The 14695-nt window shown below is 40.7% G+C and overlaps 2 protein-coding genes across 3 annotated transcripts in view; both read left to right on the forward strand.

The window, feature by feature from the left end:
- Positions 1-14163, forward strand: part of rhpn1 (rhophilin, Rho GTPase binding protein 1) — a 31285-nt gene extending 17122 nt beyond the window's left edge. Inside the window, exons 17-18 of the mRNA XM_076988172.1 lie at positions 12274-12452; positions 14019-14163. Of these exons, the coding sequence (XP_076844287.1) occupies positions 12274-12425 (152 nt within the window). The 3' untranslated portion in view covers positions 12426-12452; positions 14019-14163. The remainder of the gene's footprint in view (positions 1-12273; positions 12453-14018) is intronic.
- hlx1 (H2.0-like homeo box 1 (Drosophila)) lies at positions 5157-7977 on the forward strand. Of its 2 annotated transcripts, XM_076988175.1 has the most exons (4): positions 5157-5771; positions 6125-6298; positions 6569-6753; positions 7315-7977. In XM_076988175.1, the coding sequence occupies exons 1-4, from the start codon at positions 5336-5338 to the stop codon at positions 7630-7632; spliced, it is 1113 nt and encodes a 370-aa protein (XP_076844290.1). In that variant the 5' UTR covers positions 5157-5335; the 3' UTR covers positions 7633-7977. The 2 variants fall into 2 exon arrangements, with proteins under 2 accessions (XP_076844290.1, XP_076844291.1); XM_076988176.1 differs by lacking the exon at positions 6125-6298 and having other exon boundaries at positions 5158-5771.
- Positions 14164-14695: the final 532 nt, after the last annotated feature.

Genomic DNA, 14695 nt, shown 5'->3' on the forward strand with positions numbered 1-14695 from the left:
ATCTAAAAATAACTAGATTGAAAATGAACTCAAGAGCTAACGAGCTCATTGTATCAGATAATTTTAGTTAAAATAGTTAAATGTATTTAACTAGTATAAATTGTCTTTAATTTTTTTTTTAAATATGCTGTTAGTGAGTGAGTGCATTATTTATTACATTTTTCATTATCTGAGTTTTTTTCGTACTTTTGTTTTATATATAAAATATCATGCAAAGGCATGGTGACCGTGTCGAATATAATAATGTCGATGTGTCGACTAGTTAAGTAAAAAATATATAAAGCCTGAATTTTTCTGAACTTTTAATCTCCTTAAAATTCTAGTAATGTGTAACGGTAACATTTTAGAAATCTGACACCTTTAAGCAAATCTCTAGTATGCAAGTTAATCCAGCTAAACATCAAAATAAATTGTACAGAATTACTTGTATGTAGCCTATTAACATGTCTTTAAAGGATTTTAACGGGTGCGCTAAAACATAATGGGCTACACTGACTGTGTAAACCACGTACATGTTCGGCACTAAATAAAGGCAACTTGACCCAGTCTACAATCAGCTTTATACTCGTTCGTTGTAGGGACACTTCGTTTGAATTTAAACTCTTTATTCAGAAGAAGCATCGCCGGGTCTCTTGACAGCTGTTGAACCCGTTAAATGGCAAAACCAAATGTTTTGGTGTCGTGTTTTATTACCTCTCTTATTTGTACGCTTTGCTTCCTTAAAGTTGTCTTATAGCATCAATTAGGAAGGCGGCCGCGACTCGACAGCGTTAGTCTACTTGAACCTCAGCGACTGCAGCTCTGTGGGGGATCTGCTCTGCGTCAACACTGACGGCTCTTAGTAAACAAGAGCACAATGGATCATGGAGCAGTCACAGAAACCAGCGCGTCCTAACCGGGCCTTGGTTTTGGGCTCTGTCACCACGGCGCAGTTGGGAGAGTGCGCAGTTGAGAGAGTGCGCAGTTGAGAGAGTGCGCAGTTGCGCGCTGGCAGGGTGACCGCCAGGACACTGGGAGTAGAAACACTAATGGTTTGTTATTATGACCTTTCGCGTTTCCATTAGTGCCCATCTTATTTAGCAAGGCGACCGGCGACGCTCCCTGAATTTGATTTAATCCTGTGTACATTGACGAAAAGAGAAATTAGCGAGCCTGGATTCCTTTGCACAAATGGTACAAGAGAAAGAACTTCAAGACGTGTAAACACGGGGTTTAATGGGCAGACACCGAGACACCATTACGCCTCCATTAAAGAGGGAGCTTTATTGTTTAACGAGCGAGTCGACTTGGCCATCGTGGTTTGTCTGTCCATCTAATGTCTCCGTTATGTCTCTAGAACATACACAAATGGTGGGAAATGAAGTGCTCACTTTAAATACAGACCACATCAGATAACAAAAACCTTCCCTGTTTAAAGGGGAGGCCGAGCCACGTCTCCAGATCATGTGTAATTACGCGTGTCTACCTCCACACTAATAAATTATTTTGATATTCATTTTTATACGACTTTCAGTCACAGACACGGTGGAGACTGAAGTTAGACCATTTCATTATAATGTTTGCTTTGGAGCTGTTTGCTTTCATTAAAGATTAATTCAATGAAGTCAGATATACCAGAATTGGGTCATTTTTTAGAGAATTTGCGCAAGAGAAACTCTGGTGTGACATCACTACAATTGAATAACATGTTAATAGGATAGTTGATTATTGTTACCATTACATTATGAGAATAATACATTTAAACCCTTCCAGTCGTCCTTATGTCTGTGTTTCCACGCACGTCTACGTCAAAGCCCTAACTGAGCTTCTCGGAACTGGCCGGATGGTCCGGGATCTCTCTGGACAGCTATTGCGGGGCCTAGAGGGATATACGAAAACAGCTATTCCTAACTTTCCCATCATCGACATTTGATGGTTATAATATTTCAGATTTTACGTCCTCTGAACGATGAGCCCTGTCACCGGTGACGAGCAGCTGCGTCTTCCGTCTCTCGTAACCAGCACTGCTCATAGCAGCGGATCAGCATTAAATATCCAGAAATAATACGAGGCAGTCTCACAGGACTATATTCCAAAAGATCACGTTACCATAAACTACAGGGCAAGAACAACGGGCCTGAAATGGCTTTGATTATTTAAAATGCTTACATACTTTGGAAGAATACCTATTTCAGACACTCCAGTGTTTAACTCGTGTCAACTATAGGCTTATTCTAAATGCTTACCGTTTATATTATGAACAGTCTATACACAGATTTGGTTCAAAAAGAGATTACAAACCAGTCAATACACGTGACAGCAGGATTAAACTACACTCTCTCGGAAAATATGGCTAAGGATTCGCGAGCTGGACTGGAAAACATGTAAAGATCCTTAAATAATAATGACATTGTATTTTTATGGAAGTATGTAATACATCACAAGCCTGAATACTTCAGGGTTCAGAGGGCACTGTTCAATCCTATAACATATGTGTAACCTATAAAGCTCCATATGTGTGGGGCATTTGATGTGTTTGGACAGTGTGCATGTTGTGAAGATACATGTAGGATCCCAGACCCTGACATCATGAACTCACTGGTCGGAGAATCGCGGATCCATCCACGAGCGCGTCCCTCCCGAGACTCGCTCAACTGTCCGAGGTGTGTGTCCCCCCCCATTTAATCCACAGAGACATCATGGGGAAGATTGTATGACACTCAATTTTCTATTGAGTGAGTTGTTTGCGATTATGTTTTTTGAAATATAAAATTTCCGTCAGAATTTATATTACGCATCTGACATAGAGGACCGGATCCGCGCGCGCTGCAGTTAACGTGTGGCTGTTCGATTATTCACAGTGTGTTTCATCCAGAGACAAATGTTGCTTAAACAGATTTTCAAACGTGATATCTATAATTAGTATTTATAACTCTAAAATCCTAAAACAAGAAATATGTTTAATTAAAACGTTTCAGTACGTATTTTGTGAAAATATGCACGTCGGGTAGAAATAGTTCTCTGGAAATTATTTTTGCCAACATTGTGTTATCTAAATATGACGTATAGGATAGGTATTGCTATCCAAACAGGCCTGTAGTCTAGTGTAAACACTAGATAACATTAACATTACAGGGGGCTTTGCATTTTTTACGTATTCTGAGGTGTTCCTGGTGGCAGCTGTGAATATGTTAATTATATTCAAACAGTCGTTTAATTTGACTCTTATACTTCAGAAGTCGCGAGAGGCTTTACTGGTCTGGCTGCTTAGCTGTTGTGTCCAGGGAGGAATTTGAACTTGAAGTGCATCGTGCATGACTCTGCTGAGCGCGCGACACGGCGTATCAACTTCACTTGAGTGAGCGCGTGCGTTAGGAACACGCACAAGAGCGAGTAAACGAGCAAATTACATCATTTAAAAATTCACACTGACGCGTTTGTTTATTTGTTTGTTTATGGTTGATACATTTGAATACGGTATATGAATTTTGGAATGATGAATTTTGGAATAATGTTTTGCACCAATCCAGACGGTTGTGTTTTCTGCTTCTCTCTGTACAAACATCATACTAGCTGTAATCCAACCAGTATTGCTGGCTCGTGCAGGTTTGTGAGCAGGTCCTACCCCTGCTGCGCGTGCCCGGTCAGGGAGAGCGCGAGCTCGGGCGTCGGGGCGTCGGTGTTTCACGGCTCTGCGCACCTGAAATAACGCCGCGCTTCCCCCCTGCGCGTCTCCAACATCCTTTTCCCCATATTGTTGTGACTGCGTGGTCGAGGGCAACCGTTACATTTCATCTCTAAATTTAAACCGGAAAAGTGTCACTCGAAAACATCGTGATAGGAGGTAGTCAGGGTCATAGACCCTTCCGGTAATGAATCAGCCATAATGAACGTCTCAAAAGGAAGAGATAACCATAGTGAGACATTTGTTAAAACACTTGGCGATAAATTAATCTGTTGTCGTTGCAATACATTTTACCCATATATTTGTTACATTTATGAACGTCAATGAATGAGTTACATTGAAGTCTTCTAGTTATAGGCCTATTTAAAACTGTGCACTATAAAATAGTCGTCGTCAAAGTACCTGTTATGGTGTTAATCGAACGAAAATAATAATAATATTAATAATAATAACAATAATAATTATGATGATGATAATAATGATAATGATAATAATAATAATAATGATACAATAATAATATATTGTTTTGGTTGTTGTTGTATTTCCAGTTCTCCAGAGTTCTATTTCTAGCACAGTAATAATAGGTGAGTGATCGACTCCACTTGTACATATGGATGAAGTATCGCCTCTGAAGTTAATTGTGTTGTCGTTTCGGTGGAGAATAGATTTCCTCTGTTTATTATAAGCACAGGGACGGATCTGCGTCACTGTGCGACTTGCAGGTTGAGATAAAGTTGCACAAATATTGAAAAAGGAAGCCCTAACAGTCATTATAAAGTTCCCCCTCCCCACTCCGGAGGAAATAAGGACCTCTGCTGTATCCTAAAATACTAAAGCATCTTCTATTTTCGGATAAATCTAGCAGGAATATCCGCTCATTTAGGCTCGAGTCCGAGCATCACAAACAGGATGACTTGCATCTAGAAACTCCTGTTTCCTAATCTCACTCTACCACCAACTAGCCTTGTGGGCCAACGCGTCGTAGTACTGAAATTAATTTTTCTTTAAGTTTTGACGTCGTTTTAAGAACAGCAATATTATATATATTATATAATATATTTCGAAATAATTTATTTATCATTGTTCCTAAATCCTAAGTTTGGTTTAGGCTTTTTTTTTGTGTGTGACGGATTCTGTTTTTTTTTTTTTTTTTTGCTTGGTGATTGATTATATTCTTATCAGTTTGTTATCATAATATTTTAGCCACAAAACAAGCAATAAAAAGTTTGTATTTGTAGTGGCAATTTAACACTTTCTTCTTAAATAGGCGATAAACAAGTAAGTGAATGAGTTGTCAATATCTGTTTAGATTGTCAATATATATTTAGTGCGGTAGGCCTAGATATAATTAGATAATAGTGATGATGGCGTCTAATAGTGATGTTAGCGTGTGCACGTTTACGTTGTTATTAACACTGCGCTTAGCGGCCAGGGCGCGTGGGAGCGTTTTCTGAACTCTCATTGGCTGAGCACGAGCCAATCATTGACTTAGGAGAAACTTCTGCGTAGAACTTCTTGGACCACGGTCGGAGTTTCATACTTGACGAGAACATTTCTGGCGCGTTGAGAAGAGAGACACTTCATTAAATAAAGCGCGTGTAACTATCACATGAACTTAATGTTGTGACTCCCTCTTTCACTGATTAAGAAGAAGTGAGGCACAGCAGGAGGATGTATACGACTGGACTCAATCCCTTCTACGCTTCCAATTTTAGTTTATGGTCCGCGTATTGTTCGGGTGGTTTTGCGATGGATACAATGAAAAAACCTTCATTTTGCATTGCTGACATCCTGCATGTTGGAGACGCCGAGAACATCCCTGGGTCGTCAGCACTTCTGGCCCAGATGGGAGCCCGGGCTCAGGTCCACTCCTCGGGATCTCCGCTTCGCCCATCCCCGCTGGGCCCGGACGCGTCCGGTTTCGGTGCCAGAGTGAACGGCGCGTCTGCCTACCACAGACACGGAATACACTTGACTTCTGTGGCCAGAACTGCGCTTCATTCTCCATCAGCACCTCCGCCTTCTAGCAAAGACCTCAAGTTCGGGATTGACCGGATTTTATCTACAGAATTCGAACCAAAATCGAAAGAATCATCATCACTGAGAGGTAAGACGTTGAGTACTTGTTATAAGTTTAAAATGCGCTTACTTGTCAATGACCTAGAATAAAATGTTGACCATAATAATTGAAAGCACAGTGGTAAAGTACATTTAGAAGAGATTGTTGGGGTTGGGGATAAAATAGCTTAAACTAAATTCGAATCCCTCTAAGACCTGCCACAAAATTTAGGACGTTTCCAGATTCTTTTGTTCTAGACCCATTTTCTAGTTTTTAGAATAGGTTTAAAAAGCAAGACTAAATGAAAAGTTGCAGGAAAGATGTGAACATTTCTATTTCGTAAGTCAAATTTTTACACTTTATTTTATTTCAAAAATATTGATTTGTTTCGTCCGTGACAGATCTCACGCCCGTTGTTAGCTCGAATCGCCAGTCAGCCGTCCAGGCGCAGCCGAGCGCAGGCCAGTACCTGGCGCCCCTAGACCCGGGGATGAACGACCTGTCTTCCATCATGAACTCAATAGGCAGTGTCTCCAGACTATCAGAGCAGCATCAGTATCAGGACACGTTCCCAGGTAGTGTAGCGCTCCCGTCCAGACAATCCCAACAAACGCATTTTACTCAGATTCATCAACTTGCGTTGCTAAAATAAGAAGTAATATCCACGGCCCACACAGGCCTGTGTTGTTATTTTTATTGCAGTACATGAGCGCAACTGACAGGCTTCAACATGTAAATTATTTACATAATAACATTTACTAAGATTGCGATATTTATAAATACTGAAGTGTTTGAAAATACACACAATGCCATTCTAACCATTTTTTGTTATTTTACTCTGACAGGGCCCTATGCAGTCCTCACCAAAGACACAATGCCACAGACCTACAAGAGGAAAAGATCTTGGTCTAGAGCTGTCTTCTCCAATTTGCAGCGAAAGGGACTTGAGAAACGTTTTGAGATCCAGAAGTACGTCACGAAGCCAGACAGGAAGCAGCTTGCTGCCATGCTGGGCCTCACAGACGCACAGGTAGGCCAGGATAAAATACTCTTACTACCTTTACGTTTTAAATTATTAGACACGTTGCACAAAATAAAGCAATCCCTGCAATACATTACTCAACTATGTAAACTATGTGAGGATATAAATGCACCATGTGACAGAATGACAGGAAACACAATAAAAAGGCAGAAGAAAGTTTTCTAATCAAGTTGCGAAATGCAGGGAAACGAAAGTCTATTATGACAAATGATTGCAAGCGCTAGAAGGTCAAAGCAGTGTCTCATCTTCGTGTAAGAGTTTTTAATTATGTCCAGTCCAGTCTCCAGAAACATTCGCTCCGTTTACAGTAAAATGTGATAGTGGACGTGATCATTTTGTATTTTTCAAAGAACAAAACCGAGCACATCTTGTTTATATCATTCAGTTTCTCTTGTTTGCGCCAATCATAAAGATATAGGCTGTCACCACGTAGTATATACTTGTTTTCTGGAGTCTAACATGCGTAATTCTATATTTCTAATTTTATGTAGGCTACTAATTCATAAAGGGTTGAAGAGCTGATGTATTAACCAGTGTTTTCATTTTCAGGTTAAAGTGTGGTTCCAGAACCGGAGAATGAAATGGAGACACTCCAAGGAGGCACAAGCTCAGAAGGATAAAGAGAAGGACGAGCCGGATAAATCCGTCACCCAGACCGAGCTAAAAGCGCCCGAGGACTCGGAGTGCGACAGCGAGCCCAGCGAGTCTGAATGCGAGGACGAACCGGACGACAAAAGAGAAGCGAAGGTTTCTGAACTCAACAAGGCCACCGTGATCATGAACGGGCCTCTCCCAATAAACACGGAGGATACAGCACCGACAAACGCTGTAACGGAGACAACTTCATCATCGCAAATGCTGTTATGAACTTATGGATGCAAAAACAATCAAGCCCGACCAGTACCAAACTGTTATGACCACTGAGATCCATGTCCAAATGTTAGAGACGTCTTAATGGAGAACGCAGTAGACGGACCTGCTCGGGTCTTCTCGGGTCTTCTAGTCTTCTGAGGGACACCTGGACTTTGATGGCACACATCTGTCCTGTACAAAGGACATTTAACTTTTATTGTGAATATTCACTTGAACCACTCGTGACTGTCTGGGAACTTTGCGCAATTTAAATCTTATCTTAAAGCTCATGAACCTGATTGTATTATATTTTGTTAGTCGGTATTTGCACTGAAAATGTAAATAAAAGTGTTACTTTTATTCTTTCCACGGACTTGGAATCATTGATACGTCTAAAAAATGAATAAAATAACAACCACATATTATTATCATTATTACTTTTTAAAGTATTATTATTATTATTGAATTACTGCGATACGGTAATATTGGAATTTTGCCTCCCGCTTCAAGTTAATTTATCCATATTACATACATTTCAAAAAGGTGTTCTGTATTAATACTCATATATATTTTAACCATTGAAGAGATAAGTATCGACCATCATTTTGACACAAAACCCCAAGAACGACGTTTTTGTTTTTACAAACAAGCTTTTGCTGCTGAAATGTTTCCACGTGTTTCACTTCACCGTCAACGGAGTCGCCGACGTTCAGCAGGACGTAACGGGACACACGCGTATCTGCTCCAGGTCACCCCCTTATCCAGCATGCAGAAAATACTGTATTAGATATTTATTAAAAATATTATTACAGGGACATGGGAAATGGTGAAGTAGACTTTTCTAAAGCAGGTTATGGAATTATGCTAAGCCATTTTCTCTCTGACAAAGGTGAGGAAATTCGTATACCAATAAACAGAGAACGCATAGCTTTACAGTTATAGCTTTATAGCTTTAAAGGATTTATAGTGTGTGAACATTTGCTGGCTCCAGACATCAGCAACAGAGTGGACGAGCATGTCTTATGAATCCAGACGCGAAGCGAACGGACCCTGCACCATTTAAGGAGTCCTGATGCCTCACCACGGTGAGAGGCTATACGGATGTTTAATGTCAGCATCTATAATAAACAACCCGATCGCAGACTCGCATTCAGCAACACAACTAAATATTATATTCAAGTCAAACGAATGACTGTTTACTTTTCGCAGAAATGCGGAATAGAACAAACGGATCGAGTAGGCCTATAGTCCTAGACTCCTTTATTCAGTGTTATTTCATTGTCGTACATAAATTTCTGATTGTAAATGATCTATCGAGTGCATGCAAGCTTTACAGAGTACTGTGTACGGGACTTATTATTCAGTTGGCTACATGAAGACAAATCGTTATATCTTATCCTGTTGTGCCTCTATTAAAATCGCCTATATAAACAGAAGAATTTGAAAGAGTACGGAAACCCGTTGTAAACGTAAGCAATATTTCATCAGTCATGAGGCACAACATCTCTTGTGAAGATAGTGTAGATAAAGACGAGTCCAGCACACAGAGGCATGCCCCATCCCCAGGGCTGTCTGCTAGGCGCATTAACGTCTGCGAGAAGAATTAGATTTTAAAAGACAACCATAAATCTAGTACATCCCGTAATCTTTTCTTCCGATGCAAAGAGTAAAATGAAGACGGCAGTAGGCTACAGCAAAACGGTGGTTTGAAGCATTTTTATTTGCGTGAGAGAGAAAGCGAGATATGAACGTGAACTAAGACTAACCAAGGAGATGTGGTCAGTCAATCTCTTCCAACATATAGACTGTGCTTTTACACACTGGGTTTGTATAGATACAGACTTTTAAATTTATTTTTGTTTATCACAGGCAACCCAGCAAATTACTCCGCAACTGACATAACGATCTAGACATTTTCAGCTGCTCTAAACCCATGATATCAAATACACAGTGTTTCCACAAAAGGAGAAAGACACTGATCGTCTGTGTAAAACGAAGTAATAAAGTCATGAAGGTTTAGGCTAGGGATGACTGCGTTTCCATTCACCTCACTGAACCTATATGAGCATCTTAGGAATAGCAGGAGACACACAGTCATGGCGCACATCTCTATAAACCTCTGCCAGGGAAATGGTGTCTACTGACTTCACCAAAGACCACCAGAAGCTCTCTTCACCATGGGCTCCACTTTCTTTCTTCCGGAGAGAGGGGACGACCTCTTGAGATCGCCGGTTTTTCCGTTTAAGACCACAGATTGGATTCCACTCACATTCCCGCACTACCTGCTCTTTCCTCGCAGGACGTTTTTTATTTCGTTTTTTTAACTCCAGAATAAACGCCCACTTTAGTGGGTAAGGTGCATGTGATCGTTTGATTGCTTCCAAATCTCATTCATTCAGTCATATTTGAGACGTCTGGAAATTTGTGTTTTGAGGCTAAAAGTCGAACGTTTTCCACGGAAACTGTACCGAGGCCATTTTATCAGTGTGTGAGGTATAGCCTGCTCAATTTTGTCTCTCCGGCACCCGTATAAATCACATAGGTTAGCATGCATGTGTGCGTATCAGATTAGCCCTTACAAACCTATGAATTATGGTTGTATGCACAAACATAAAATAACAACAACAGTCTAAATGGTTAACAAAATAACTACAGATTTTGATTTGTGAAGTGTCTTAAGACTTTTTATTACCAGTATAGGAGAAAGACCATCTGGGTCTATAATGTCCATCTCCAGCATTTCAACAGCTCTTCATGGGACTCAGTGTGACCTAAAGACGACAGTGCAGGAGCTGCATGACACATTTCTCATCCCAACTTAAACATTTTGGAAAAAGGAGTTACTTCAAATAAATTACCGCGCTGTGTGTTTTCCTTCAAAACACATTAGCCTGTGGATTAGACGGACGTCCAGCCTGGTACGTCCCCTTTGAGGCATTATCTGAGAGAGGCTTGAAAGCTTTGCTTAAACTGACAGTGAGTGTCTAATGAGTGTCTTATGAGCAGGCAACATCAGTCTGTTTGTAATGAATCAAGCTTAAACAGTTTAGATACTTTCCTACTATGGGTGGTGTTTAACAACCTCAATATCCAGCCAAGCGGTCAGCATTTAAACCCAAACCTTCAGTAATAGTTCATGAAGTTCAATTCTGTTTTGTACTTCTGTTTATACCTATGTAGCGTCTCTAAAAATCAATCATTTGTAATAAGCAAACAAATCATTAAACACACAAATAATTAAAATTTATGTTTCACAAGTTTACATTTCACTGCGAGTAGCTACTGATGATAGATAAAAATCATATTTAAAAAATCATCAAAATTGTCATTTTGTATCATGGAGAACATCTCAGCATGGCTGTAGCACATCCCAACGCACAGTTAATGGGAGCTGGATGGGTTTTCTATTCTAAGTCACAAGCTGAATGTTATATGATATCTGTGGAAAATGTAGTAGGGGAAAGAGCAACATGAAGATGTTTTTGGAAGTGAAGCAGCCCAACACACTGGCGTAGGTATATTCCATACGAGTTATGGCTTACTTTGCTCAGAAAAAAGTGAGAGAAACATTGTAAGATTCTGGGTGTCCTGTTTATGAGATAAAGGAAACATTTGCACACAAATAAAGCACAGGCTTGGTTTTAATTAAATAACCTATTGGAATTATTCAATAACCCCAAAGAGAGACTTCAGTAATATCTGATATTTGTCATTATGATGTTAGGTTGTTTATGCTGCATTTTTATGACATGAATTCTAAAATCTATAATTTATGAAATTCATTATTCAGTTCATTTTTAATGTTGACATAATTTCATTAAGGAAATGTGAATCAATGACTTGTTTCACTGCTGTCCAAGGTCTCCTTGTCCACGTTCTCGTTATCCACGTTTCTTGTCCAAGTTTTCCATGTCTGAGTTTTCCTTGTCTCTCCATTTGACAACAATGAAGTTTAATCTTAACATGTTTAGTCCAGAGAGAGACAGACGCTCTTCACATTAAGCACACTGTCACTGCATTTATCTCTCAGTATAAATACAGAGTTCCCATAATGCATGGCATCAGTAGGCCAGTATACCCAGGCCCTTTAAAACCTGTGAAAATGTAATGTAGCCTAGTATATACATTAATATACAATAGATAATGTTTTAAAGACACTACATGTTTTAATTTAATGACTGTTGTTTGTGTTGTCTTATTCATGCTTGTAAGTTGCTCCTAACACTGGGATACAGGAATTACTGAGGAGAACTGTAATAGTCTGGAACTACTTATTAGCTTAAGGGTTGATCTGCACATGTTCACCTTGGTTGAAAACTGAGATACACCCACAAGAGCTGTCGGCACGTTCTGAAAAACGCACGTTATTGAGTGCTTTTCTAACATGGTCGCAGTTTCCAAGCAACTTGGCTTTGCTTTCTGAAAGCTGAGCCCCTGCCAGCCAGTTGGGTGAGGAGAAAAAAACAGGCTAAGAGAAGCATCTAAAGTTAAATTTAAAGATGTGTTTCTCTTGGACGCCTGTCTGCGCAGCCATAAACCAAGGGAGACATTTTCATACTCAACATTTTTCATGGTTTCGCTCTGAGTTTCCTCCCTTCCTTTCTCACTCCACCTTGGCTCTGGTTACCTACTGCTGCACCGCCCGGGCCACCACAGACGATGGGGCATCGGCTGCTGGAGAAAGCCCGGCTGTGGGCTCCCGCCCCATCTCAGCAGGCCTGCCTTTGGACGGAGCCTGGTTGTCCTTGGATCGCTCTCTGGCTTGGGGAAGCCCTTCGAGACTTTACCACCTGCACACGGACTACTGAGGAACCCTTTCATCACCCTCTTTTAAAGTAATGGCTTGTGTGCTCACTTAAGTCTAATCACCGTTTGTTATTGGTACTAATCTAAATTCTCCCAAGGCCTCCCACCCTCTTCTTTATGTGGCTATAAACAGGCCATATTCCAGCCTGAAAGACTGGGCAACGTTTCCCCTGCCAATTTTGTGACATATCATCATTTGTGAGAAGTTCTTGTAGTTTGTTATTAATTAGTGCTTAGTGCTCTTTGCCATGTGATTTATCGTGCGCCCTGACTGGCTCCACAGTGAATGTATTTGTGGACTTTTACACCAGTGATTACAGCCACAGCTGGACAGCCTGCTGTGATGCAAAAACAACGATGGGGAAGCAAATTACTGTCATCAAAGGTGGAACAAAGACGGCGTTTAGTTCTCCTTCTATAATTGAGCTGCCTATGGCTTTGGGATTTATAGCTGCTTTCAAGTGCACTGCAGTGATCCTGCAACAGACATGGCCGAGTCACAACTGTAATCACCTTACGCTGGAATTTAGCGAGTAAAAGTCACACAGACAGCCTGACCATCCCAGAGGTCAATTCACACTATCCCATGTGCTCAGGTGTGATGACAAAACTTATGTAAAGTTGGACTAAATGTCAAATGAAGTGGGCTTTATCTTGCACAAGCAAATGGCCTTCATATAAATGTGACAAGCATTAACTTTTAATACCATGAGGTATAGGAAAGTTATGGTAGCTGTCATATACAGTGTTAGTGTCCCAGTCTTTCCAGTGTCTCCTAATAGGTAATAGTACGCGTGTCTTCTGGTGGCCGTGCTTCAGCTGTGTGCTTTGTGCACCATTTGAGCTTTTCTCATATCCTCATTTTCAGTTTATTATGACATACAGACCTTTTGAGTCAGAAAGGGTGATGAAGGACAAAACAAATCATAACTTTATTATCCTCTCCAGAAACACTGATTAACTACTGCCCTTCTGATTAACTACTGCCCTTCTGTAGCATGTCACGTATGATCAGTGACATATTCAAAGATTCTCTTACATATTCTTAGGGTTAGGTTAGGGTTAGGGTTAGGGTTAGGGTTAGGGTTAGGGTCTTCTGGAGCTCAGTGATAATGAGCTCATTATCTGAACCTCAGATTGACTGATCCTTGCGCTGGTCACACCTTGTCTCTTGTCTTTGTGTGTTTGGGAGTAGATGTGACCATCTGAGTGAATGAGGGAGGTTGTGTGTATTGTGTATAGAGTCACAGCTTGTTAAAGGGTCGTGGCGACAGGCTGGGAGTGCTGGGAATTTTATTATTGCAGTGTAAATAAACTGTGTAGTGAGATATAGTGCTGTGTTTGCTGAATAAGGTGAGGAGCTGTTGTTAGCCAGTGATGCTAACACAGTCATTCTGCTGAAATCAATCCAGCCTTTTCAGTGGATATGGTGTTATGATGTGATTTAATGTGTTATGATGTTATGTTATCGTGCATTATGATGTATTATGATGTGATATGATGTCTCGTTCCAGTGTCAAACCTAAGAATAATTGACAAAATTTTTATTTACTTTTTTTCTCATATCTGAGCTGCTTGTGGTTTTTGTTCTCTAGACAAAGCAACAGTGATATCAGCGAGCTATAATCACAGGACGACAGCAACAGAATCACAGTGAATCATACCAACTGCTCTCAAGTGGAAATGGCTGAACAGTCCACATCGGTTGTCTGTTACCACAGAAACTGCCGTCCACATGCAGAGGAAAAGAAGGTGAGTGATTTTTAGAAAGCAGTCAGTTTCACATCTCCTCACAAATTCCTCATTTGAAAGAACTAGGTCTGAGGGAGACCAGGGTGAAGCCACATTAGCCATTAGCATCCACGATTGCTCAAGACTTTGCTCAGTGCAGGTTCAATGTCCGCTACCATGCCTAGCGTTGTATTGTGGGAGCAGTGTCCAAAAGGATTTGCTTGGCGGTATTTACAAACAGTCGGTTCACTGGGCCAGTCTCAGTGCCTTGCTCCCTCTGCAGGGTCAGAGGTCACGTCCTTCAGGGTATGTTTAGGAACCTTTCACTCTGCACAGCTGCACAGATCATCCGCGCATAGACGGCTGTAAAAGTTTACAGAGCGCAACTCTAGCCAGCTGCTTCTCTCTGCTTAAATGGGGCGATTCCTTCAGCCCGTCAAGACGTTTGGCCTTTGTTGGTGGACGTCCTTTAGCCAATGAGGTGTGTTGTCTGTTTTACTGAGTCTTCAAGTGTGTTTTATGTAAACGCTCATATATATAT

The sequence above is a fragment of the Brachyhypopomus gauderio genome, unplaced genomic scaffold (assembly GCF_052324685.1).
Source record: "Brachyhypopomus gauderio isolate BG-103 unplaced genomic scaffold, BGAUD_0.2 sc60, whole genome shotgun sequence".
Classification (NCBI taxonomy): domain Eukaryota; kingdom Metazoa; phylum Chordata; class Actinopteri; order Gymnotiformes; family Hypopomidae; genus Brachyhypopomus; species Brachyhypopomus gauderio.

Bases quoted from the DNA above. Each gene is read 5' to 3' on its own strand.
- hlx1 (XM_076988175.1), top strand. From the start codon at position 5,336: ATGTATACGACTGGACTCAATCCCTTCTACGCTTCCAATTTTAGTTTA. The intron at 5,772-6,124 runs GTAAGACGTTGA...CGTCCGTGACAG, and splicing joins AGAATCATCATCACTGAGAG to ATCTCACGCCCGTTGTTAGC. The intron at 6,299-6,568 runs GTAGTGTAGCGC...TTACTCTGACAG, and splicing joins GTATCAGGACACGTTCCCAG to GGCCCTATGCAGTCCTCACC.